Source organism: Capricornis sumatraensis, chromosome 22, assembly GCF_032405125.1.
Source record: "Capricornis sumatraensis isolate serow.1 chromosome 22, serow.2, whole genome shotgun sequence".
NCBI lineage: Eukaryota > Metazoa > Chordata > Mammalia > Artiodactyla > Bovidae > Capricornis > Capricornis sumatraensis.
In genome coordinates, this window is record NC_091090.1 from 5,665,169 (window position 1) to 5,692,137 (window position 26,969).

Here is a 26,969-nt window from a genome sequence, read left to right on the forward strand (position 1 = left end):
TTGCTGTAGATTTATACGTCCTTTATTAAGTTGAGGTAGCTTCCTTTCATGCCTATTTTTTTGAAGTGTTTTAATCATAAAATGGTGCTGAATTTTGTCAAAGGCTTTCTCTGCATCTATTGAGATGATCATAAGTTTTTGACCTCCAGTACTTTTTTTTTTTTTTTGAGGGGGGGCTTTGATCTTTTTTTTTTTATTTTTTAATATAAATTTATTGATCTATTTTTAAAATTTAATTTTTTTATTTCACTTGTAGGCTAGTTACTTTACAATATTTTATTGGTTTTGTCATACATCAACATGAATCCACCACGGGTTTACATGTGTTCCCCATCCTGAACCCCCCTCCCTCCTCCTTCCCCATAACATTCCTCTGGGTCATCCCATGCATCAGCCCAAACCATCTTGTGTCATTCACCGAACCTGGACTGGCGATTCATTTCATAAATGATATTATACACGTTTCAATGCCATTCTCCCAAATCATCCCAGCCTCACCTTCTCCCACAGGGTCCAAAAGACTGTTCTATACATCTGTGTCTCTTTTGCTGTCTCGCAAATAGGGTTATCTTTACCATCTTTCTAAATTCCATATATATGCATTATTATACTGTATTGCCATCTCTTCTTAATGTTTTCTGCTTCTGTTAAGTCCATACCATTTCTGTCCTTTATAGAGCCCATTTTTGCATGAAATGTTCCCTTGATATCTCTGATTTTCTTGAAGAGATCTCTAGTCTTTCCCAATCTGTTCTTTTCCTCTATTTCTTTGCATTGATTGCTGAGGAAGGCTTTCTTATCTCTTCTTGCTATTCTTTGGAATTCTGCATTCCGATGCTTATATCTTGCCTTTTCTCCTTGGCTTTTCGCTTCTCTTCTTTTCACAGCTATTTGTAAGGCTTCCCCAGACAGCCATTTTGCTTTTTTGCATTTCTTTTCCATGGGAAAGGTCTTGATCCCTGTCTCCTGTACAATGTCACAAATCTCCGTTCATAGTTCACCAGGCACTCTATCTATCAGATCTAGGCCCTTAAATCTATTTCTCACTTCCACTGTATAATCATAAGGGATTTGATTTAGGTCATACCTGAATGGTCTAGCGATTTTCTCTGCTTTCTCAATTTAAGTCTGAATTTGGTAATAAGGATTTCATGATCTGAGCCATAGACAGCTCCTGGTCTTGTTTTGTTGACTGTATAGAGCTTCTCCATCTTTGGCTGCAAAGAATATAATCAATCTGATTTCGCTGTTGACCATCTGGTGATGTCCATGTGTAGAGTCTTCTCTTGTGTTGTTGGAAGAGGGTGTTTGCTATGACCAGTGCATTATCTTGGCAAAACTCTATTAGTCTTTGCCCTGGTTCATTCCATATTCCAAGGCCATATATGCCTGAATTTGCAAGAATACACAGAAGAACTGTACAAAAAGAATCTTCACGATCCGGATAATGATGGTGTGATCACTCATCTAGAACTAGACATCTTGGAATGTGAAGTCAAGTGAGCCTTAGAAAGCATCACTACGAAAAAAGCTAGTGGAGGTGATGGAATTCCAGGAGAGCTATTTCAAATCCTGAAAGATGATACTGTAAAAGTGTTGTACCCAAATATGCCAGCAAATTTGGAAAACTCAACAGTGGCCACAGGACTGGAAAAGGCCAGTTTTCATTCCAATACCAAAGAAAGGCAATGCCAAAGAATGCTCAAACTACTGCACAATTGCACTCATCTGACACTCTAGTAAAGTGATGCTCAAAATTCTCCAAACAAGGCTTCAGGTATACGTGAACCATGAACTTACTGATTTTAGAAAAGGCAGAGGAATCAGAGATCAAACTGCCAACATCTGCTGGATCATGGAAAAAGCAAGACAGTTCCAGAAAAACATCTATTTCTGCTTTATTGACTATGCCAAAGCCTTTGACTGTGTGGATCACAATAAACTGTGGAAAATTTGAAAGAGATGGGAATACCAGACCACCTAACCTGCCTCTTGAGAAATCTGTATGCCGGCCAGGAAGCACCAGTGAGAACTGGACATGGAACAACAGACTGGTTCCAAAAAGGAAAAGGAGTACGTCAAGGCTGTCTATTGTCCCCCTGCTTATTGAACTTCTATACAGTGTACATCATGAGAAACGCTGGACTGGAAGAAACACAAGCTGGAATCAAGATTGCCGGGAGAAATATTAATAACCTCAGATATGCAGATGACACCAACCTGATTGCAGAAATTGAAGAGGAACTAAAAAGCCTCTTGATGAAAGTGAAAGAAGAGAGTGAAAAAGTTGGCTTAAAGGTTAATATTCAGAAAAAAAAGATCATGGCCTCCAGTCCCATCACTCCAGGAGAAATATATGGAGAAACAGTGGAAACAGTGTCAAACTTTATTTTTGGGGTGCTCCAAAATCACTGCAGATGGTGATTGCAGCCATGAAATTAAAAGACACTTACTCCTTGGAAGAAAAGTTATGACCAATCTAGAGAGCATATTCAAAAGCACAGATATTACTTTGCCGACTAAGGTCCGTCTAGCCAAGGCTATGATTTTTCCAGTAGTCGTGTATGGATGTGAGAGTTGGACTGTGAAGAAAGCTGAGCGCTGGAGTATTGATGCTTTTGGACTGTGGTGTTGAGAAGACTCTTGAGAGTCCCTTGGACTGCAAGGAGATCCAACCAGTCCATTCTGAAGGAGATCAACCCTGGGATTTTTTGGAAGGAATGATGCTAAAGCTGAAACTCCAGTACTTTGGCCACCTCATGCGAAGATTTCACTCATTGGAAAAGACTTTGATGCTAGGAGGGATTGGGGGCGAAAGGAGAAGGGGACGACAGAGGATGAGATGGTTGGATGGCATCACTGACTCAATGAACGCGAGTCTGGGTGAACTCCAGGAGTTAGTGAAGGACAGGGGGGTCTGGTGTGCTGTGATTCATGGGGTCACAAAGAGTCGGACATGACTGAGTGACTGAACTGAACTGAACTGAATATTGGATTGGTGTTTTTCTTTCTGGCTTACTTCATCTGAGCCTATAATAGGCTCCAGTTTCATCCATCTCATCAGAACTGATTCAAATGTATTCTTTTTAATGGCTGAGTAATACTCCATTGTGTATATGTACTTCTGCTTTCTTATTCCTTCATCTGCTGATGGACATCTAGGTTGCTTCCATGTCCTGGATATTATAAACAGTGCTGCGATGAACATTGTGGTACACATGTCTTTTTCAATTCTGGTTTCCTTGCTGTGTATGCCCAGTAGTGGGATTGCTGAGTCATAAGGCAATTCTATTTCCAGTTTTTTTATGGAATCTCCACACTGTTCTCCTTAGTGGCTGTACTAGTTTACATTCCCACCAACAGTGTAAAAGGGTTCCCTTTTCGCCACACCCTCTACAGCATTTATTGCTTGTAGACTTTTGGATAGCAGCCATTCTGACTGGCGTGTAACGGTACCTCATTGTGGTTTTGATTTGTATTTTTCTGATAATGAGTGATGTTGAGCATCTTTTCATGTGTTTGTTAGCCATCTATATGTCTTCTTTGGAGAAATGTCTATTTAGTTCTTTGGCCCATTTTTTGATTGAGTCGTTTATTTTTCTGAAATTGAGCTGCAGGATTCACTTGTATACTTTTGAGCTTAATTCTTTGTCAGTTGCTTCATTTGTTCTTATTTTCTCCCATTCTAAAGGCTGTCTTTTCACCTTGCTTATTCTTTCCATTGTTGTGCAGAAGCTTTTAATTTTAATTAGGTCCCATTTGTTTATGTTTGCTTTTATTTCCAATATTCTGGGAGGTCGGTCATAGAGGATCCTGCTTTGATTTATGTCGGAGAGTGTTTTGCCTATGTTCTCCTCTAGGAGTTTTATAGTTTCTGGTCTTACCTTTAGATCTTTAATCCATTTTGTGTTTATCTTTGTGTATGGTGTTAGAAAGTGTTCTAGTTTCATTCTTTTACAAGTGGTTGACCAGTTTTCCCAGCACCACTTGTTAAAGAGATTGTCTTTTCTCCATTGTATATTCTTGCCTCCTCTGTCAAAGATAAGTTGTCCATAGGTGCATGGATTTATCTTTGGGCTTTCAATTTTGTTCCATTGATCTATATTTCTGTCTTTATGCCAGTACCATACTGTCTTGATGACTGTGACTTTGTAGTAGAGACTAAAGTCAGGCAGGTTGATTGCTCCAGTTCCATTCTTCTTTCTCAAGATTGCTTTGGCTATTCAAGGTTTTTTGCATTTCCATAAAAATTGTGAAATTATTTGTTATAGCTCTGTGAAAAATATTGTTGTTAGTTTGATAGGGATTGCATTAAATCTATAGATTGCTTTGGGTAGTACACTCATTTTCACTATACTGATTCTTCTGATCCATGAACATGGTATATTTGTCCATCTATAAGTATCCACTTTGATTTCTTTCACCCGTGTTTTACAGTTTTCTCTATATAAGTCTTTACTTTCTTTACATTGATATATTCCTAAGTATTTTATTCTTTTCTTTGCAATGGTGAATGGAATTATTTCCTTAATTTCTCTTTCTATTTTCTCATTCTTAGTGTACAGCAATGCAAGGGATTTCTGCGTGTTGATTTTATATTCTGCAACTTTATTCATTGATTAGCTCTAGTAATTTTCTGGTGGAGTCTTTAGTGTTTTCTATTTAGAGGATCATGTCACCTTCAAACAGCGAGAGTTTTACTTCTTGTTTTCCAATTTGGATTCCTTTTATTTCTTTTTCTGCTCTGATTGCTGTGGCCAAAACTTCCAAAACTATGTTTGATAGTAGTGGTGAAAGTGGGCACCGTTGTCTTGTTTCTGGCTTTAGGGGAAATGCTTTCAATTTTTCACCATTGAGGATAATGTTTGCTGTGGGTTTGTCATATATAGCTTTTATTATCTTGATGTGTTTTCTTTCTATTTCTGCTCTCTGGAGAGTTTTTATCATAAATAGATGTTGAATCTTGTCAAAGGCTTTCTCTGCATCTATTGAGATAATCATATGGCTTTTAATTTTTCAATTTTTTTAATGTGGTGTATTACATTGTTTTATTTGCAGATATTGAAGAATCCTTGCATCCCTGGGATTTTCTTTTTTTGTGGCATCTTTGTAAGGTTTTGGTATTAGGGTGATGGTGGCCTCATAGAATGAGTTTGGAAGTTTACCTTCCTCTGCAATTTTTTGGAAGAGTTTGTGTAGGATAGGTGTTAGCTCTTCTCTAAATTTTTGGTAGAATTCAGCTGTGAAGCATTCTGGACCTGGGCTTTTGTTTGCTGGAAGATTTCTGATTACAGTTTCCATTTCTGTGCTTGTGATAAGTCTGTTAAGATTTTCTATTTCTTCCTGGTTCAGTTTTGGAAAGTTGTACTTTTCTAAGAATTTGTCTATTTCTTCCAAGTTGTCCATTTTATTGGCCTATCATTGTTGATAGTAGTCTCATGATCCTTTGAATTTCTGTGTTGTCTGTTGTGACCTCTCCATTTTTATTTCTAATTTTATTGATTTGATTTTTCTCCCTTTGTTTTTGATGAGTTTGGCAAATGGATTGTCAATTTTATTTATCGTCTCAAAGAACCAGCTTTTGGCTTTGTTGATTTTTGCTATGGTCTCTTTTTTTCTTTGGCATTTATTTCTGCCCTAACTTTTAAGATTTATTTCCTTCTACCACCCTTTGTTCTTCCTTTCTTCCTTTTCTAGTTGCTTTAGGTGTAGACTTAGGTTATTTATTTCACTTTTTTCTTTTTTTTTTTTTTTTTTGGTGGTAGGCCTGTATTGTTATGATCTTTTCCCTTAGCACTACTTTTACAGTGTCTCCCAGGTTTTGGGTTGTTGTGTTTTCATTTTTATTCGTTTCTATGCATATTTTGAGTTCTTTTTTGATTTATTCTGTGATTTGTTGGTTATTCAGAAGCGTGTTGTTCAGCCTTCATATGTTGCCATTTTTAATAGTTTTTCTCCTGTAATTGAGATCTAATCTTACTGCATTGTGGTCAGAAAAGATACTTGGAATGATTTCAACTTTTTAGAATTTACCAAGACTAGATTTATGGCCCAGGATGTGATCTATCTTGGAGAAGGTTCCATGTGCGCTTGAGAAAAAGGTGAAATGCATTGTTTTGGGGTGAAATGTCCTATAGATATCAATTAGATCTAACTGGTCTATTGTATCATTTAAAGTTTGTGTTTCCTTGTTAATTTTCTGTTTAGTTGATCTATCAATAGGGGTGGGGGGGTATTAAAGTATCCCACTATTATTGTGTTGTTGTTAATTTCCCCTTTCATATTTCTTAGGATTTGTCTTACATATTGTGGTGCTCCTATGTTGGGTGCATATATATTTATAATTGTTATATCTTCTTCTTTGATTGATCCTTTGATCATTATTTAGTGTCCCTATTTCTCTCTTTTCACAGCTTTTGTTTTAAAGTCTACTTTATCTGATATGAGTATTGCTACTACTGCTTTTTTTTTTTTTTTTTTTTTGGTCTCTATTTGCATGGAATATCTTTTTTACAGGCCTTCACTTTCAGCTGGTATGTGTCCCCTGTTTTGAAGTGGGTCTCTTGTAGACAACATATATAGGGGTATTGTTTTTGTATACATTCAGCCAGTCTTTTTCTTTTGATTGGGGGATTCAACACATGCATGTTTAAGGTAATTATTGATAAGTATGATCCCATTGCCATTTACTTTATTGTTTTGGGTTCGAGTTTATACACCCTTTTTGTTTTTCCTGTCTAGAGAAGATCCTTTAGAATTTGTTGGAGAGCTGGTTTGGTGGTGCTGAATTCTCTCAGTTTTTGTTTGTATGTAAAGGTTTTGATTTCTCCTTCATATTTGAATGAGACCCTTGCTAGGTACAGTAGTCTGAGCTGTAGGTTATTTTCTTTCATCACTTTAAGTATGTCCTGCCATTCCCTCCTGGCCTGAAGAATTTATATTGAAAAATCAGCTGCTATCCTTATGGGAATCCCCTTGTGTGTTATTTGTTGTGTTTCCCTTGCTGCTTTCAATATTTGTTCTTTGTGTTTGATCTTTGTTAATTTGATTGATATGTGTCTTGGGGTGTTTCACCTTGGGTTTATCCTGTTTGGGACTCTCTGGGTTTCTTGGAATTTGGTGATTGTTTCCTTCCCCATTTTAGTGAAGTTTTCAACTATTATCTCCTCAAGTATTTTCTCATGGTCTTTCTTTTTGTCCTTTTCTTCTGAGACTCCTATGATTCAAATGATGGGGTGTTTAACATTGTCCTGGAGGCCTCTAAGATTGTCCTCATTTCTTCTGATTCATTTTTCTTTTTTCCTCTCTGATTCATTTATTTCTAATATTCTATCTTCTACTTCACTAATACTATCTTCTGCCTCCTGTTATTCTACTATTTGTTCCCTCCAGAGTGTTTTTTATCTCATTTATTGCATTATTCATTATATACTAACTCGTTTTTATTTCTTCTAGATCTTCTTAAATCTTTCTTGCATCTTCTCAATCTTTGTCTCCAGGCCATTTATCTGTCATTCCATTTTGATTTCAAGATTTTGGATCATTTTCACTATCATTATTCGGAATTCTTTATCAGGTAAATTCCCTATCTCTTCCTCTTTTGTTTGGTTTGGTGGGCATTTATCCTGTTCCTTTACCTGCTGGGTATTCCTCTGTCTCTTCATCCTGTTTATATTGCTGTGTTTGGGGTGGCCTTTCTGTATTTTGGCTGTTTGTGGGGTTCTCTTTATTGTGGAGCTTCCTCACTGTGAGTGGGTTTGACGGGTGGCTTGTCAAGGCTTCCTTGTTAGGGAAGCTTGCGTCATTTTTCTGGTGGGCGAAGCTGGATTTCTTTTCTGTGGAGGGCAATGAAGTGTCCAGTAGAGTTATGAGAAGTCAATGGGTTTGGTGACTTTGGGCAGGCTGTATATTGAAGCTCAGGGGTGTGTTCCTGTGTTGCTGGAGAATTTGCCTGGTATATTTTCCTCTGAAACTTTTTGGCCATTGAGTGGTGCTTGGTTTCAGTGTAGGTATGGAGGCATCTGATGAGCTCCCATCAATTAATGTTCCCTGGAGTCAGGAGTTCACTGGTGTTCTTAGAATTTGGACTTACACGTCCTGCCTCTGGTTTTCAGTCTTATTTTTACAGTAGCCTCAATACTTCTCCATCTATACAGCACCATTGATAAAACATCTACGTTAAAGATGAAAAGTTTCTCCACAGTGAGGGACACCCAGAGAGGTTCACAGAATTACATGGAGAAGAGAAGAGGGAGGAGGGAGTTAGAAGTGGCCTGAATGAGATGAAATCGGATCAATAGAGGAGAGACCAAGCTAGCCAGTAATCACTTCCTTATGTGCATTCCACAGTTTGGATCACTCAGAGATGTTCACGGAGTTATACAGAGAAGAGAAGAGGGAGGAAGGAGACAGAGGTGGCCAGGAGGATAAAGGGAGGGGGATCAAAAGGAGAGAGACAGATCCAGCCAGTAATCAGTTCCCTAAGTGTTCTCTACCGTCTGGAACACACAAAGAGGTTCACAGATTTGGGTAGAGAAGAGAAGAGGGAGGGAGGAGATAGAGGTGACCTGGTGGAGAAAAAGCAGAATCCAAAGGGAGAGAGCAGTCAAGCCAGTAATCTCACTCCCAAGTAAAAATGGTCACTGAGGATTTAGTTCTTAAAGGTACAAAATTGACAACAAATACCAAAAAACAAAGGTTAAAAATCTAGAGTAGAGATTGGATTTTCAAAAATACAATATTAAAGAAAAGAAAAAAGTCACAAAAATTATTATATATGTATATATATATGAAGTTTTCTTTAAAAAATAGGGTCCTTTTTTTTTGCAAAGTAATAGTAGGTTATAAAAATGAAAATTAAAGGAGTAATAGAGGACTTAAAAATAAAAAATAAATTAAAAATGATAGTAAAAATACATCTAGGACTTTCTCTGGTGTTGTTGTGGGCAGTGTGGGGTCAGTTCATTTTTGGCTAGTTCCTTGATCCAGCTTATATTTTTCAAGATCTATAGGCCCCTTCCTATGTAGTCAGTACTAACTATAGGGTTTTAATCTATTGTACCTGTCACTTCCAAGACGGTTCCCTCTTCTTTAGCTTCTTCTGTTTGCTGGTCTCTTCAGTGTCTGATTTCTGCCCTGACACAAGGGGGAGGTGGTGGACACTTTTTTAGGCTCAATTGTTCAGTTGCGCTATGTGGAGGGAGGGATGCTGCAAACAAATAACTGGGGTGTGTTCACAGGGTCTCAGCCACACTGAGCCTGCCTCCACTCACAGTGCGTGTGCCCTCCCTGCCCACACTACTCAGGCCTGCCGGGAACCATCTGAGGCTGGCCCTGGGCTGCATGCACCTCCCAGGTCTAAGCCACTCAGGTTCAGGCACCTGGGTAGTCCTCAGAGGTGCAGACTCGGTTGGGCCTGCATTTTGTGCCCTTCCCAGGTCCGAGTAGCTCAGGTGATGAAGTGTTTTGCAAGTGCAGTCACTGTGACTTATCGCCTCCCCTATCCCTGCAGCTCGGTTTTCTGGGTGTACAACCGGCATGACTTCTCGGGCAACATCTCTGGATGTTGACCATCCAGAACCCCAAGAAGTCTTAGTTAGCAAAGAAGCCTGCTTGCAGTTTGGTAGATAATGCCTCTCTGGGGCTGCGATTGCCCCCTTCTGGCTCTGGCTGCCTGTCACCAGAGGAGGATGATCTGCAGACGGCTATCTCTGTTCAGTCTGTTCTGTGAGTGGGCCTGATGGTGTCTTAGGTTAGGGCTTTTTGCGTGGTAGCTATCCCACAGTCTGGTTTGCTAGCCCAAGTTAGTTCTCCCAGATTGCCCTCAGGGCATTCAGGCCCAGTCCTTACTCTAAGCAATGCAGCCCGTGCCTCCCTGCCCAGCCCCCACTTGCTAGTGGTGGGTGCAGGTGTCTGCGCTGCTTCTCTGCTGGGGGAGTTACTGTTGGGAAAATAATCTGTGGGGGTTAATTATTTATTTATTTTTCCTCCCAGTTATGTTGCCCTCTGTGGTTCCAAGGCTCATCACAGACTTGGCAATGAGAGTGTTTCCTGGTGTTTGGAAACTTCTCTCTTTTTAAGACTCCCTTCCTGGGACAGAGCTCCATCTCTACCTCTTTTATCTCTCTGTTTGTCTTTTATAATTTTTCCTACCTTCTTTTGAAGATAATGGGTTGCTTTTCTGGGTGCCTGATGTCCTCTGCTGGCATTCAGAAGTTGCTTTGTGGAATTTACTCAGTGTTTAAATGTTCTTTTGATGAATTTGTTGGGGAGAAAGTGGTCTCCACATCCTATTCCTCCACCATCTTCCTTCCAGTACTCTTGCCTGGAAAATCTCATGGACTGAGAAGCCTGGTAGGCTACAGTCCATGGGTCGCAAAAAGTCAGACACAACTGAGTGACTTCATTTCACTTCACTTCACCATTTTTCTAGATTATATATATATGCGTTAGCATACAATATTTATCTTTCTCTTTCCGACGTACTTTACTCCATACAATAGGTTCTAGGTTCATCCACCTCATCAGAACTGAATCAAACATACTCCTTTTTATGGCTGAGTAGTATTCCATTGTGTATATGTGCCACAACTTATTTATCCATTCACCTGTCAATGGATATCTAGGTTGCTTCCATGTTCTAGCTATTGTAAATAGTGTTTTTTTTTTCAATTTCTGTTTCCCCTGCTATATCCCTAGGAGTGGGATTGCTGGGACATATGGTGGTTTTTTAAGGAATATACATACTGTCTTCCAAAGTGGCTGTATCAATTTACATTCCCACTAACAGTGCAAGAGCATTCCCTTTTCTCCACGCCCTTCCCAGAATTTTTTGTTTGTAGACTTTTGGAAGATGGCCATCCTGACTGGTGTGAGGTGATATCTAATTGTAGTTTTGATTTGCATTTCTCTAATAATGGACTTCCCTAGTGGCTCAGACAGTAAAAGTGTCTGCATACAATGCAGGAGACCCAGGTTCCATCCCTCGGTTGGGAAGATCACCCTGGAGAAGGAAATGGCAATCCACTCTGGTACTCTTGCCTGGAAAATCCCATGGATGGATGGAGGAGCTTAGTGGGCTACAGTCCACAGCGTTGCAAAGAATTGGACACCACTGAGCCACTTCGCTTCACTTCACTTGAATAATGAATGATGTTGAACATCTTTCCATGTGTTAGTTAGCCATCTGTATGTCTTCTTTAGAGAAATGTCTGTTTTCGTCTTTTCCCTACTTTTTGATTGGGTTGTTTGTTTTTCTGGCATTGAGTTGTATGAGGTGCTTGTATATTTTTGAAATTAATCTTTTGTTAGTTCTTTTATTTGCTATTATTTTCTCCCATTATGAGGGTTGTGTTTTCAGCTCTCTATAGTTTCCTTTGCTGTGCAAAAGCTTTTAAGATTAATCAAGTCTCACTTGCTTAATTTTGTTTTATTTCCTTTACTTTAGGAGGTGGGTCATAGAGGTTCTTGTTTTTATTTATGTCATCGAGTGTTCTGCCTATGTTTTAGTCTCAGAATTTTATAGTTTCTGGTCTTACATTTAGGTCTTAAAGCCATTTTGAGTTTACCTTTGTGTATGGTGTTAGGAAGACTTCTAATTTCATTCTTTTACATGTAGCTGTCCAGTTTTCCCAACACAATTTATTGAAGAGGATGTCTTTGCCCCATTGTATATTCTTGCCTCCTTCGTCAAAAATGAGGTACCCATAGGTGCATGAGTTTATTTCTAAGTTTTATATCTTGTTCCATTGGTTTATATTTCTGTTTTTGTGCCAGTACCATACTGCCCTGATGACTGTAGCTTTGTAGTATAATATGAAGTCAGAAAGATTGATTCTTCCAGCTCCATTATTTCTCAAGACTGCTCTGGCTATTCAGGGTCTTCTGTGTTTCCATATGAATTGTGAAATTTTTTGTTCTAGTTCTGTGAAAAATGCCATTGGTAATTTGATAGGGGTAGCATTGAATCTATAGGTTGCATTTGGTAGTACATTCATTTTCATATTATTGATTCTTCTTACCTAGGAACATGGATAGTCTCTCCATCTGGAGTGGCTTGCCATGCCCTTCCCCAGGGGATCTCCCCAACTCAGAGATTCAACCTGCATCTCTCACATCTCCTACACTGGCAGGCAAGTTCTTTACCACTAGTGCCACCTGGGAATGTCCAAATGGAAATAAGCATTGTTATAAACAAAGATAGGGATATGGCTGCCAGGATATTTACAGATAAAGACATGAATTCACCTTCAGAGCCATCACTTGCATTCTCTCTTCTCTGATTTTCGTTGTGTTGGTCCCTTCTCCTTGTCCAGTGTTACACGTGATCATCATACCAAACTACTACTACCAGCATTAATATATCTCCCTTCATCTTTTCGTTTTAATCCATAACAGTTTCAGATAAATTTTAATCATATGCTAGAAAAATAAAATTACATAAAATATTCCTTTCTGTTCAGGTCATGTAGCAGAGACAAAATTAGTAACATAGCAATTAAAAATTTACCAAGCATTTATTTTTATTTTAATCAAGTGTTTACCAAGGTAAGTTTTTTCACATCTACATCTGTGGTTTTATTTCAGCTGTGTTGTCTTTGGTAATTAAGGTCTTATCTAGAGTCTAACAAGCATATTTTATACTACTATATATTATTATTGATATTGTTACTATTAAATGTTTCCACTTTATTTCATTTTTAAAAAGGAACAATGAAAATACTCATGGAAACATGATGGATCATCCAAAATGTAATCAATATAGAAACAGGATTCTAAGTAACAGGTAAATTAGAGAAGGAAATGGTAACCCACTTCAGTATTCTTGCCTGGAAAATCCCCATTGGCAGAGAAGCCTGGTGGGCTACAGTCTATAGGGTTGAAAGAATCAGACATGACTGAGTGACTAAGCACACAGCACAATAATAGTAAACTAAACCTAATAGAAAGTTAATAGAATCAAGTTTATTTCTTGCTAGATTTTTCTAATAATTATGTTGGTAGCTAAACATGTTCAAGGAAAAATAGAATCCTATATAAAACTATATAAATAATAAAAATGTCCAAATATGTGGAAATTAAAAACAACAACAACAACAACACTTATTTGTTTTAAAAAGTATGAAAAGACTACATGGTGACTATGGGTGTGTAAACCTAACTAAGACATTTCTCTGGTCCATGAAAGTTAACAGTGTAATGAGTGAAACAGAAAATTTCAGTAAAATATGTTTTATGGTTAAGTAAGCCTATCACAGGGGTTAGGAAATCTCTGCGTGATCTAAATTTTAAAGACTATGTGAGAGTATAAAAACATACAAAATGAACTTTCTATTATATGATTTTGAGATATCTGGTAAACATATAACAAACAATTTAAAAATATATGAAAGAACAAATATAGCTAATTATGTGTCAATTTATCCTTATATACATAGAAAATCTAAATATGCTTACAGCAGAAGACAAAAGCTATCTCTTAAATAGCTATATTATTTTTTCTAAATATACTATGATTAACTAGAAAGAGTACCTTTGGCCAAAAAGTCATCTTATGAAATTATACACAGTAGAAAGTAACTAAAATTTACTCAAAATTTAATACTAGCAAGTAGCATCCTTTTGCAAATTACAGAACTAATTATTATTTTTAAGTACCCATAAAGCATGTGTGGATCACAATGAACTGTGGGAAAATATTAAAGAGATGGGAATACCAGATCACCGGACGTGCGTCTTGAGAATCCTATATGCAGGTCAGGAAGCAACAGTGAGAACTCGACATGGGACAACAGACTGGTTCCAAATAGAAACAGGAGTATACCAAGGCTGTATATTGTCACTCTGCTTATAACTTCTATGCAGAGTACATCATGAGAAATGCTGGGCAGGAAGAAGCACAAGCTAGAATCAAAATTGCCAGGAGAAATATCAGTAACCTCAGATATGCAGATGAAACCACCCTTATGGCAGAAAGTGAAGAGGAACTAAAAAGCCTCTTGCTGAATGTGAAAGTGGAGAGTGAAAACGTTGGCTTAAAGCTCAACATTCAGAAAACATCATGGCATCTGGTCCCATCACTTCATGGGAAATAGATGGGGAAACGGTGTCAGACTTTATTTTTTTGGGCTCCAAAATAACTGCAGATGATGACTGCAGCCATGAAATTAAAAGACACTTACTCCTTGGAAGGGAAGTTATGACCAACCAAGATAGCATATTGAAAAGCAGAGACATTACTTTGCCAACAAAGGTCCATCTAGTCAAGGCTATGGTTTTTCCCGTGGTCATGTACGGATGTGAGAGTTGGACTGTGAAGAAAGCTGAGCACTGAAGAATTGATGCTTTGAACTGTGGTGTTGGAGAAGACACTTGAGAGTCTCTTGGACTGGAAGGAAATCCAATCAGTTCATTCAGAAGACAATCAGCCCTGGGTGTTCTTTGGAAGGAATGATGCTAAAGCTGAAACTCCAGTACTTTGGTCACCTCATGCGAAGAGTTGACTCATTGGAAACGACTCTGATGCTGAGAGGGATTGGGGGCAGGAGGAGAAGAGGACGACAGAGAATGAGATGGCTGGAGGGCATCACTGACTCAATGGACGTGAGTTTGAGTGAACTCTGGGAGTTGGTGATGGACAGGGAGGCCTGGCGTGCTGTGATTCATGGGGTCACAAAAAGTCAGACATGACTGAGCAACTGAACTGAACTGAACTGATGAAGATGACACCACCCTTATGGCAGAAAGTGAAGGGGAATTAAAAAGCCTCTTGATGAAAGTGAAAGAAGAGATTGAAAAAATTGGCTTAAAGCTCAACATTCAGAAAACGAAGATCATGGCATCTGGTCCCATCACTTCATGGGAAATAGATGGGGAAACAGTAGAATCAGTGTCAGACTTTATTTTTTGGGCTCCAAAATCACTGCAGATGGTGATTGCAGCCATGAAATTAAAAGACACTTACTCCTTGGAATAAAAGTTTTGACCAACCTAGATAGCATATTCAAAAGCAGAGAAATTACTTTGCCAACAAAGGTCTGTCTAGTCAAAGCTATGTTTTTTCCTGTGGTCATGTATGGATGTGAGAGTTGGACTGTGAAGAAGGCTGAGCACCGAAGAATTGATGCTTTTGAACTGTGGTGTTGGAGAAGACTCTTGAGAGTCCCTTGGAGTGCAAGGAGTTCCAACCAATCCATTCTAAAGGAGATCAGCCCTGGGTGTTCTTTGGAACGAATGATGCTAAAGCTGAAACTCCAGTACTTTGGCCATGTCATGCAAAGAATTGACCTATTGGAAAAGACTCTGATGCTGGGAGGGATTGGGGGCAGGAGGAAAAGGGGACAACAGAGGATGAGATGGTTGGATGGCATCACTGACTCGATGGATGTGAGTTTGAGTGAACTCCGGGAGATGGTGGTGGACAGGGAGGCCTGGCGTCCTGAGATTCATGGGGTCGCAAAGAGTCGGACACGACTGTGAGACTGAACTGAACTGAACTGAACTGAGCTGATAGCATGTCTTAGTCAAGCACCATACACAGCCTTGTTACAATAAAGATCAAACATGCATGGTACATTCACAAAGTCAGCAACATTTCTTACTATGAATTTCTCCCTGTAATGTTTCATCCTAATAGTTGAGCAAATCCTATCTGTAAGCAATTTTTATAGTCATTAAAATTTATGACTATTTTATTTTCCCTTGTAACATATCAAATTAGAAAAAGTATGGCCAGGTCAAATGATACTATCATTAAACAGTCACCCTTTCTCAATTAATTTTAAGAGATAGTTTATGAATAAATCTCTATAAATAGTTATTTCAAGAAAAAAAAAAAATCAAAAGCAGAGGATATTTCCCAGTTATAAAATGGGGAAATGATATAGTTCAAATGCAATGTAAATCATTTTAAATATCCAAGCTGATATATTTATTAGCTTATTTGTCTTTGAGGATCATTTGAGTCGTTTAATATCACTGACACATTAGAAAAAAAGTGGAACTCTCATGAGTGTATGTGTGTGTGCAAGTAGCTTAGTTGTGTCCAATTCTTTTCAACCCCGTGGACTGTAGCCTGACAGGCTCCTCTATTCATGGGATTCTCCAGGCAAGAACACTGGAGTGGGTTGCCATTTTCTTCTCCAAAACTCTCTTAGATTTGCAGATAAGTATTTGAAATTGCTTCAGGTAAGAGGATCAGAGTGAAGTGGAGTGGGAAGATAAAATGAGGGAATGATACATGGGATGGGAACAGAAAATACAACTAAAGAAAGAAAAAGGATTCAGTCAGGAAATTAAAGAAAATGAGCACACACATACAGAAACATCCTACAGAGGACACAAAAGAAATGAACAGATTTGACAGTCACCTAAACAAAGGACTAAAAAGGAATAAAATACAAAATTACATGCTTTGGGAGAAAAAGACCAGTAGCTTATTTCTATGAATAAAGAAGATATCGGAAGGTGCAGAGTAGTCCTAAAAGGGTAAAGATAATGGGAACTGATTGAAGGACAGCTCAGATGTGCTTGTGAACGTGGCCACCCTGTTACAGCTGATTCCCTGTGAATCTTTAGTACAAATTCAAAGTTCATACCTTTGCTTTATCTCTCATTGATCCTTTGCCCAGGATAGACATTTTAGCACCTGTTTCTTCCTGTAGCCTCTTCAAGGAGTTTCCTCTTGGCCCAAGCAATTTGCCCACAAAATTGAACTAGGAAACAAAATCATTAGAACATCTATATTAAGTAGAGAAAAATAATGATTTAAACCAAGCAAAACTTATGGGTTATGGTTTTACGAACTTTACCATGGAGAACAGAGTTCTGCCTCTCACACACCCAAACACACACACACACACACACACACACACACACACACACACACACACACACACACACACACAGGAAACCACCCCAGACCTATGAGCTCAGATACACTTTTAAAGAGATGCTTCTTCCTAAAGAAATGTTAAAGTCAGTAATCTTTTGAAAATATAATTTACTCATATAATCACATAAATTATTTAAAAAGAAATTAGGGAGAAGCACTATGGTTTATAAAATTTCTAAAGGGTTTTTCTCTAATCAGATTATTGAAATAAAGAAAAAATTTAACATGCCTATGCACATTCAAAAATGCAAAAAAAAATTATTTTAAATTAAAATTTAACATTCATGTTTGGCAAGCATTGTCTATGCCCGTAAGAGTCCATTTTAAATTTCACGATTGGTAATAAAGAGATTCAACTGTTCTTTAATCTTACCTTCTTTGTGTTAAAGAGTTGTTCTAAAGATCAGCAAATAAGAGATGTGAATGCATACAAAAGGGTTTTAAATGCTAGAAAGAGCATATATACAAAACAGTTTGCTTACATGCACAATTCTAGGGCTAGGGGCACATATAACTGGTTTATTAAGTATGATATAAACAAGAGAAATAAAGGCAGTTATCAGCGTTTGTTGCCAGCTACTAAATGAATATCACTACATGAAATGACTGAGGTAATTACTCATTAATTAAAAAAAAAAAGGATTAGTATGCATTAAAGACTATGTTGGGCATGTGAAACAGAAATAAACAAAATTAACTGTCTTCTATATCAGAGTTATTATATATTTTAAAATACCCAGAGTAAGAAATAAACCACACTTAATGGTGAAAAACTAAATACTTTCTCCATAAATACAGCATAAAGTCAAGATGCCTTTTCTTACCACACCATTTCAGTGCTGCACTGGAGTGTGGATATCTACAGGCATGTAAGATAAATGGAACAGGATAATGTTCAAAAAGACCACATTTAGATCAACTGATTCTAAAAAAAAAAAAAAAAAAATAGTGCCAGAGCAGTAACATTTGAAAAGTAAAATCTTTTTAAGAAATGGTGCTGGAACAACTGGATATTTGTATGCAAAAACAAGCACCAAAAAAATACTTTTATTTCTAACACACAGTAAAGCAAAGTGAAGTTGCTCAGTCGTGTCTGACTCTTTGTGACTCTATGGACTGTATAGCTCACCAAGCTCCTGCATTCACGGGATTTTTCCAGGCAAGAATACTGGAGTGGGTTGCCATTTCCTTTCCCTGGGTCTCCAACATTGCAGGCAGACTCTTTACAATCTGAGCCACCAAGGAATCCCTGGGCTAGGAAGACCCCCTGGAGGAGGGCATGGCAATCCACTCCAGTATTCTTGCCTGGAGAATCCCCATGGACAGAGAGCCTGGGAGGTCTACAATCTATGCAGTCACAAAGAGTTGGACATGATTGAGCAACTTTCACAACACACATTAAGGCAACTCCTATTTTAAGGTGTACCATAGGCCTAAGTTAAGAAAGGAAGACAAGTGAGGGACAAAGGAGAAGAGGAAAATTTTACCCATCTGAATGAAGAGTTCCAAAGAATAGCAAGGAGAGATAGAAAGTCTTCTTAACTGAAAAAAAAATACAAAGAAAGAGAAGAAAATAATAGAATGGGAAAGACTAGAGAACCCTTCAGGAAAATTAGAGATACCAAGGAAATATTTCAGAAATGGTAAGAACCTAACATAAACAGAAGAGATTAAGAAGTAGTGGCAAGAATACACAGAAAAACTGTACCAAAACAGGCTTAATGACTCAGACAACTGTGGAGGAGCTGGAAGGCTTTGAGCAAATACGGAAAATGTATTTGCTCCACTCTTAATGAAGATTGGAAGCTGGAACGAGTATAACAAAGGGTTATGAGCATTCACCAAATGCCTGACACTGGGAACGGATAACGAACGGTTATACACCCGGCCTTGAGGCGTTCGAAGGCTTCCTTCTGACCACCTGTTTCTGAGAGCAAGGAGTGTTGTTTCATGATAAGACTCTCTTTAGAGTTTTGCCAAAGCTGTGTTATGACTTGGGTGGTGGAAACTGTATTTTATGCTTAAATGCTTTGATGTTTATCTGAAATGGCTATGTGCAAGTCTGTCTTATGCTCTATTCCCTGAAAATTATAAAACTACACAATTGGATAATAAACTTTGTCAGTCCACTAGAGACTGTCCCTTGAGTGTCCTTTTCAGAGTGTGGTTCTCCGAGCCTTACAGACAACCATGATAGTGTGATTACTTCTCTAGAACCAGACATCCTGGAGTGTGAAGTCAAGCCGAGCTTAGGAAGCATTACTATGAACGAAGCTAGTGGAGGTTATAGAATTCCAGCTGGGCTATTTCAAATCCTAAAAGATGACGCTGTTTCAGTGTTGTGCTCAAGATGCCAGCCAATTTGGAAAACTCAGCAGTGGCCACAGGACTGGAAAATATGTTTTCATTCCAATTCCAAAAACAGTCAGTACCAAAGAATGTTCCAACTACTACAAAATTGTGTTTATTTCACATGCTAGCAAGGTTATACTAAAAATCCTTCAAGCTGAGATTCCCTGATAGATCAGCTGGCAAATAATTCACCTGCAATGCAGGAGACCCAGTTTGATCCCCAGGTCAGGAAGATCCCCTGGAAATGGAAATGTCAACCTGCTCCAGTATTCTCACCTGGAAAATCCCATGGACAGAGGAGCCTGGTAGACTACAATCCTTGAAGTCCCAAAGAGTCAGACACAACTGAGCAACTAACCACTAATGAATGAGGCACCAACAGTAGGTGAACTGAGAACTTGCAGACGTACAAGCTGGATTTACAAAAGGCAGAAGAAGTAGAGATCAAATTGCCAATATCCACTGGATCATAGAAAAAGCAAGGGAATTCCAGAAAAAAAAAAAGTCTACCTCTGTTTCATTGACTACACTAAAGACTTTGACTCTGTGGATCACAACAAACTGTGGACAATTCTTGAAGAGATAGGAATACCAGACCACCTGACCTGCCACTTGAGAAATCTGTATGCAGGTCAGGAAGTAATAGTTAGAAATGAACATGGAACAATGGACTGGTTCCAAATTGGGAAAGGAGTACATCAAGGCTATATATTGTCACCTTGCTTATATAACTTCTATGCAGAATATATCATGTGAAATGCCAGAATGGATGAAGCTCAAGCTGGAATCAAGATTGCCAGGAGAAATTTCAATAACCTCAGATATTCAGATGACACAACCCTTTTGGCAGAAAGTGAAAAGGAACTGAAAAGATTCTGGATAAAGTGAAAGAGGAGAGTGAAAAAGCTGGTTTAAAACACAACATTCAAAACACTAAGATCATGGCATCCAGTCCCATCACTTCATGGCAAATAGATGGACAAACAATGGAAACAGTGATAGACTTTGTTTTCTTGCGCTCCAAAATCACTGCAGATGATGAGTGTAGCCATGAAATTAAAATATGGTTGTTTCTTGAAAGAAAAACTATGACAAACCTATACAGCATATTTAAAAGCTTTACCAAATAATGTCTGTTTAATCAAAGCTATCATTTTTCCATTAGTCATGTATGGATGTGGGAGTTGGACTATAAAGAGGGCTGAGCACTGAAGAATTTATTTTTTCAAATGTGGTGCTGGAGAAGACTCTTGAGAGTCCTTTAGACAACACAGAGGTCAGACCAGTCAATCCTAAAGAAGTCAACCCTGAGTATTAATTGGAAGGACTGATGCTGAAGTTGAAGCTCCAATACTTTGGGCACTTAATGTGAAGAGCTGACTCATTGAAAAAGCCCCTGATTGAGGGGAGGAGTAAGGGGCAACAGATGGTAAGATGGTTGGATGGTTTCATTGACTCAGTGAATATGAGTTTGAGCAAACTCTGGGAGATGGTAAAGGACAGGGAAGCCTGGGGTGCTGCAGTCCATGGGGTCACAAAGAGTTGGACAAGACTGAGTGACTGAACAACAACAATAGATCTAAACACAAACACACAAAAAATAAATTAGCATACAAGAAGGCCTTTGCAAATTTAAGCTGGGAAAGTTTACTAGCAAGCAAGGAATATTCATTAAAATATTCAATGATCCAACAACCATTAAGAATTAAATCTGCAAGCCACAGCCTGGGAGAAAACACTTCCCATGAATATATGTGAATAATGACTATAATCTAGAATCTATGAGAAAACTCCATCAAGTCAATAATTAAACACACACACAGCATACACACACACACACACACACACACACACACACACGTTGCTAAAACTGAAAAAGAAAAAGTCAAATATTGATGGTGATGTGGAATCGCTAGAGCAATTATTATTTCTAATTTAAAATGATACAGTTACTTCGCGAAGAAGATTGGAAGTTATTTATGAATTTAAACACAGATCCACTACAGCCCAGTAATTCTATTCATAAGTATTTATCTAAGAGTAATAAAAGCATGTGTTTCCAAACTGTCTTGCATAAGTACATTGAGACATTTTATTCATGATCACCATTAAACTGGAAATACAGCACTGCCCATGCAAAGTGGAGAGATAAAGTTTATCCACAAAAAGAAAGGAACTAGTCACTGATTGACACAGCAGTATGAAATATCTCACAGACATTATATTGAGTGGAAGCATCTGATACAGAAGAGTATATCACGTTAGATTCTCCACTAATGCACATTTCTATAGGCACAAATAATAGATGGTGTTAAAATTCATGAGTGGTTGCCTGTTGAGAATGTAAGGCTGAGGCTGAACTGTCTAGAAAGTAAGTGCATGAAGAAACATCCAGGGTGATGATATTATTATTTATTTTGTTGAAAGTATAAGCATATTCCTGTCAAAACTCACCAAGATGCACACTAAGACCTGTGCAGTTTAATGTATGTAATGTTACTTGCTCCGTCGTGTCTGAATCCTTGTGCCCCATGGACTATAGCCCACAAAACTCCTTTGTCCAAGGGATTCTCCAGGCAAGAATACTGGATTGAGTTGCCATACCCTTCCCCAGGGGATCTTCCCAACCTAGGGGTCAAACCTGGGTGTCCTGCATTGCAGGCAGATTCTTTACCATCCGACCACCAGGGAAGCACTTACTGTATGTAAAAATACTTCAGTTAAGAATGTGGGGAAACTAGAAAGCAGAAACTCCATATAAATATTTAAAAATAAATATCATGATAAAATTCCCAGCAAAAATACTAGTCCTGGGCAGTTGTATAAAGACATCTCAATAGACTCTTAGAAAATAGATCCTTTTAATCTGTGCAGAAAGTGAGGAAACTATTCCAGAGAACATGACTAGTGGTTAACCTATTTACTGGACCCAGGTATATAGACTAAATAGACTCCTTACCCTTCTTCTGTCCTTATAATGTATGTTCTGCCCACTGTTCACACACATGCAGCCACACGCATGCAACTTTGAGAGAGCTCTGCATCGCTGAGACCACCTGGACTGTGTCAGTGACTGAACTCAGTTAAACTCTTGAGATTCTGGTGGGCATCTTTCCAATGCCTAAGAAAAGCCTCATATATAACTTGCTTTACACTAGAGAAGGAAATGGCAACCCACTCCAGTATTCTTGTCTGGGAAATCACACAGACAGAAAAGCCTGGCAGGCTACAATTTGTGTAGTTGCAAAAGAGTTGGGCATGACTTAGTGACTAAACAACAAAAACAAATTGCCTATTAAACCAGCAAACTATCAGTCTGGTGTGATCTGGTTCTTTCTTCAGACTTTCTTTGCCCTTATTTACAAGGGCTAGATTTGAATTTTACCCAGGGATCTCCCCAGACTACAAACAACAGCAGACTATTTCAGAGAAATAAAAGGGAAAATAACCCCCAACTCACTTAGCAGGCTAATGTAACCTTAGAGGGGGGTTTCCTGGTGGCTCAGATGGTAAAGAATCTGCCTGCAATGCTGGAGACCTGGGTTTGATCCCCTGGGGGAAGGCATGGCTGCCAACTCCAGTATTCTTGCCTGGAGAATCCTCATGGACAGAGGACCCTGGTGGGCTACAATCCATGGGGTTGCAAAGAGTCGGTCACAAATGATCGAGTAAGCACAGCACATAACCTTAATAGCTAGACCAAATCAGAAAAGAAAATTTAGAGTCTAAATCTACTCATGAAACAATCTATTCCACAAAATAGTAACATAACCAAGGCCTGTTCTATTTATTAAAAGTGCATGATGATGAGTTCTGCTTATCAGAGATACATAGGTAATTTAAGATTTATAATATCTATTGTAATTCACCTATTAGCAATGGAGAAAAAAAGGTTAACATCCTATTTGAACAGAAAAAAATAATTTGATCTAATTAAAATTCGATCATTAAAAACTCACATCTAAAACATGAAAACTTCCTTACCCAGATAAAATGTCTCTACTCAAAAACAGTAAGAATAGTATAAGTATTTTAAATATCAGAAAGCAAGAAAGAACAAATCATATGGTTTATATAATTATATATATATAAGCTTAAAATAATTTCATAAACAATTATTAGAATTAGTAAAAAAAGATTAGCAAGGTGTTTTATAAAAGATCAGTATGAAAATCAATTGCATTGTGTATACCAGTAACATATAACTAGTAAATGTTTTTCTTTCAAAAAAGATGCCATTTATAACAGCAGTCAAAGCATTTTTCTAAGAATAAATTTAATTATGTATGATAAAAACCTTTACAAATAATTTGTAAAATACATTAATAAAGCCATCAATTGGATATCAATAAATTGGCTACAGTTCATAGGCTAGAAAAGAGTTGGAGGTGACTGAAGTGACTTTACCCGCAAACACAAATTGGAAGTTGATCACATTAATGAAGAGGGAGTCTCAATGTTGTAGAGATTTCTAGTATTTTCAATTTTTGTGTAGATCTAACAGAAATCTAGTTATAATCACAATTAGGTTTGAATCAATTTACCAACTGTTTTCAAAAATGTATAAAAAGATGAAACTCTAAGAATTGTCAAAACCCTCAAATGCAGATGAATAAATTGAGGGTTATACCTATCACATATGTATTAACTAAAATGGAGTGATACCTGTAATTCTGGGACACAGACAGAGAACAAAGAAATGGAATCCAGAATCAGATCCCTGGTTACATTTAAACAGTATATGATACAGGGGGCATTACCGAGGCAGGGTTCAGTTCAGTTCAGTCACTCAGTCGTGTCCAAGTCTTTGCTACCCCATGAATCACAGGACGCCAGGCCTCCCTGTCCATCACCATCTCCCGGAGTTCACTCAAACTCACGTCCATTGAGGCGGTGATGTCACCCAGCCATCTCATCCTCTGTTGTCCCCTTTTCCTCCTGTCCCCAATCCCTCCCAGGATCAGAGTCTTTTCCAATGAGTTAACTCTTTGCATGAGGTGGCCAAAGTATTGCAGTTTCAGCTTTAGAACCATTCCTTCCAAATAACACCAGGGCTGATCTCCTTCAGAATGGACTGGTTGGATCTCCTTGCAGTCCAAGGGACTCTCAAGAGTCTTTTCCAACACCACAGTTCAAAAGCATCAATTCTTCGGGGCTCAGATTTCTTCACATTCCAACTCTCACATCCATACATGACCACAGGAAAAACAATAGCCTTGACTAGACGGACCTTTGTTGGCAAAGTAATGTCTCTGCTTTTGAATATGCTATCTAGGTTGGTCATAACTTTTCTTCCAAGGAGTAAGTGTCTTTTAATTTCATGGCTGCAATTACCATCTGCAGTGATTTTGGAGCCCCCCAAAATAAAGTCTGACACTTAGGCAGGTTTATTCCTATGTATTGCATTTCTTTTGATGCCATGGTAAATGAGATTGTTTCCTTAATTTCTCTAATATTTCTTTATTAGTGTATAGAAATGCAAAGTTTCTATGTATAAACTATATTCTGCAATTTTACCAAATTCATTTATGAGTGCTAGCAGTTTTCTGGTGACATCTTTAGAATTTTCTATTTATAGTATCATGTTATCTGCAAACAGTGACCAATTTACTTCTTTCTTTCCAATTTGTATTCCTTCTATTTCTTTTACTTCTCTGATTGCTGTGTCTAGGACTTCCAGGTATGTTGAAAAAAAGTGATGAGAGTGGGCATCCTTACCTTATTCCTGATCTTATAGGGAATGGTTTTAGCACTTCACCATTAAATATGATGTTATTAGCAGTGAGTCTGTCATAGATAGACTTTATTATATTGATATGTGTTCCCTCTATGCCCATTTTCTGGAAAGGTTTTTTTTTTTTTTTAATCATAAATGGATGTTGCATTATAACAAAACTTTTCTCTGGCATTTATTGATATCATCATATGATTTTTATTCTTCAGTTTGTTTATGTGGTATATCACAGTGATTCATTTGCAGATCTTTGCATTTCTGGAATAAATCCCACTTGATCAGAGTGTATGGTTCTTTAGTGTATTGTTGCATTTGGTTTCTCATATTTTGTTGGGGATTTTTGTGTTCATCAGTGATTGTTCTTGTTTAGTCACTAAGTTGTGTGTCACTCTTTCATAACCCTGTGGACCGTGGCCCTGCCAGACTCACTCAACGGGATTTCCTAGGCAAGAATACTGAAGTAGGTTGTCATTTCTTTTTCCAGAGGATCTTCCTGACCTAGGGATACAATCTATGTCTCTTGCAGTGGCAGGCAGGTTCTTTCCAACTGAGCCACCAGGGAAGCCCCATTCATTAGTAATACTGGCCTGTAATATTTTTCTCTGGTATCTTTATCTAATTTTGATATTCGGGTGATGAAGGCCTCATAGAATGAGATTAGAAGTGTTCCTTTCTCTTTTTTCCAATACTTTCAGAAGGTTATGTGTTAACTCTTTTCTAAATGTTTGGTAGAACTCACTGTGTACCTATATGGTGTTGGAATTTTTTCTGGGAGTTTTAAAATTATTGATTCAATTTCAGTAATCATGATTGGTCTGTTCATATTTTCTATTTTTTCCTGCTTTATACTTGAGGGATTATAGACAATTCTATTGTAGTTTAAGCCACTAAGTTTGTGGCAAGTATTGAAAGAACAATATGAATTAATATACTAAGGAAAGAAGGAATTGTCTAATGCAGCACATAGTGGAATCTCCATTATAAGAAAAGTGAAATTGTTTCATACACCATAGCAAAAAATATATAAATGCAGATGGATTACAGACTTATGTCTGAAAGATATATCTACAAGTTCTGAAACAAGTCATAAAAATATGCTAACAGCGAACTAAAAGTTTTATTAGAATTAGGAATATCTTAATTAAAATATACCACCAAAAAAGCAAAAACTTAAGTCACAAATTTGGAGACTATTTACATTGTGTGTTAACAATAAATCAGTTTACAAACACAAGTATAAAAATGTAAGAAAAAGACAAACAATTGATAACAAGTATAATCTTGAAGAAGGAAGAGAATGGCCAAAGAGAAGTGTGAATATTCAACCTTATCAAAATTTAAGCAAAAGTCAAATTAGGACCCAGTCCATTCTGAAGGAGATCAACCCTGGGATTTCTTTGGAAAGAATGATCCTAAAGCTGAAGCTCCAGTACTCTGGCCACCTCATGCGAAGAGTTGACTCATTGGAAAAGAGTCTGATGCTGGGAGGGATTGGGGGCAGGAGGAGAAGGGGATGACCGAGGATGAGATGGCTGGATGGCATCACGGACTCAATGGACATGAGTCTGAAAGAACTCCAGGAGATGGTGATGGACAGGGAGTCCTGGTGTGCTGCAAGTCATGGGGTCGCAAACAGTCAGACACGACTGAGGGACTGAACTGAACTGAACAGACCTGAGATGAAAGTAAAAGAGGAGAGTGAAAAAGTTGGCTTAAAGCTCAACATTCAATAAATGAGGATCATGGCATCTGGTCTCATCATTCCATGGGAAATAGATGGAGAAACAGTGGAAACAGTGTCAGACTTTATTTTTTTGGGCTCCAAAATCACTGCAGATGGTGACTGCAGCCATAAAATTAAAAGATGCTTACTTCTTGGAGGAAAAGTTATGACCAACCTAGATAGCATATTCAAAAGCAGAGACATTACTTTGCCAACAAAGGTCCGTCTAGTCAAGGCTATGGTTCTCCCAGTAGTCATGTATGGATGTG

General features: G+C 38.0%; 1 protein-coding gene across 1 annotated transcript in view; it reads right to left on the reverse strand.

Annotated features, from left to right (window-relative positions):
* KHDRBS2 (KH RNA binding domain containing, signal transduction associated 2) overlaps nucleotides 1-26,969 on the reverse strand; it is a 747,046-nt gene that overhangs the window by 444,534 nt on the left and 275,543 nt on the right. Inside the window, exon 3 of the mRNA XM_068960975.1 lies at nucleotides 16,596-16,712. Within this exon, the coding sequence (XP_068817076.1) occupies nucleotides 16,596-16,712 (117 nt within the window). The remainder of the gene's footprint in view (nucleotides 1-16,595; nucleotides 16,713-26,969) is intronic.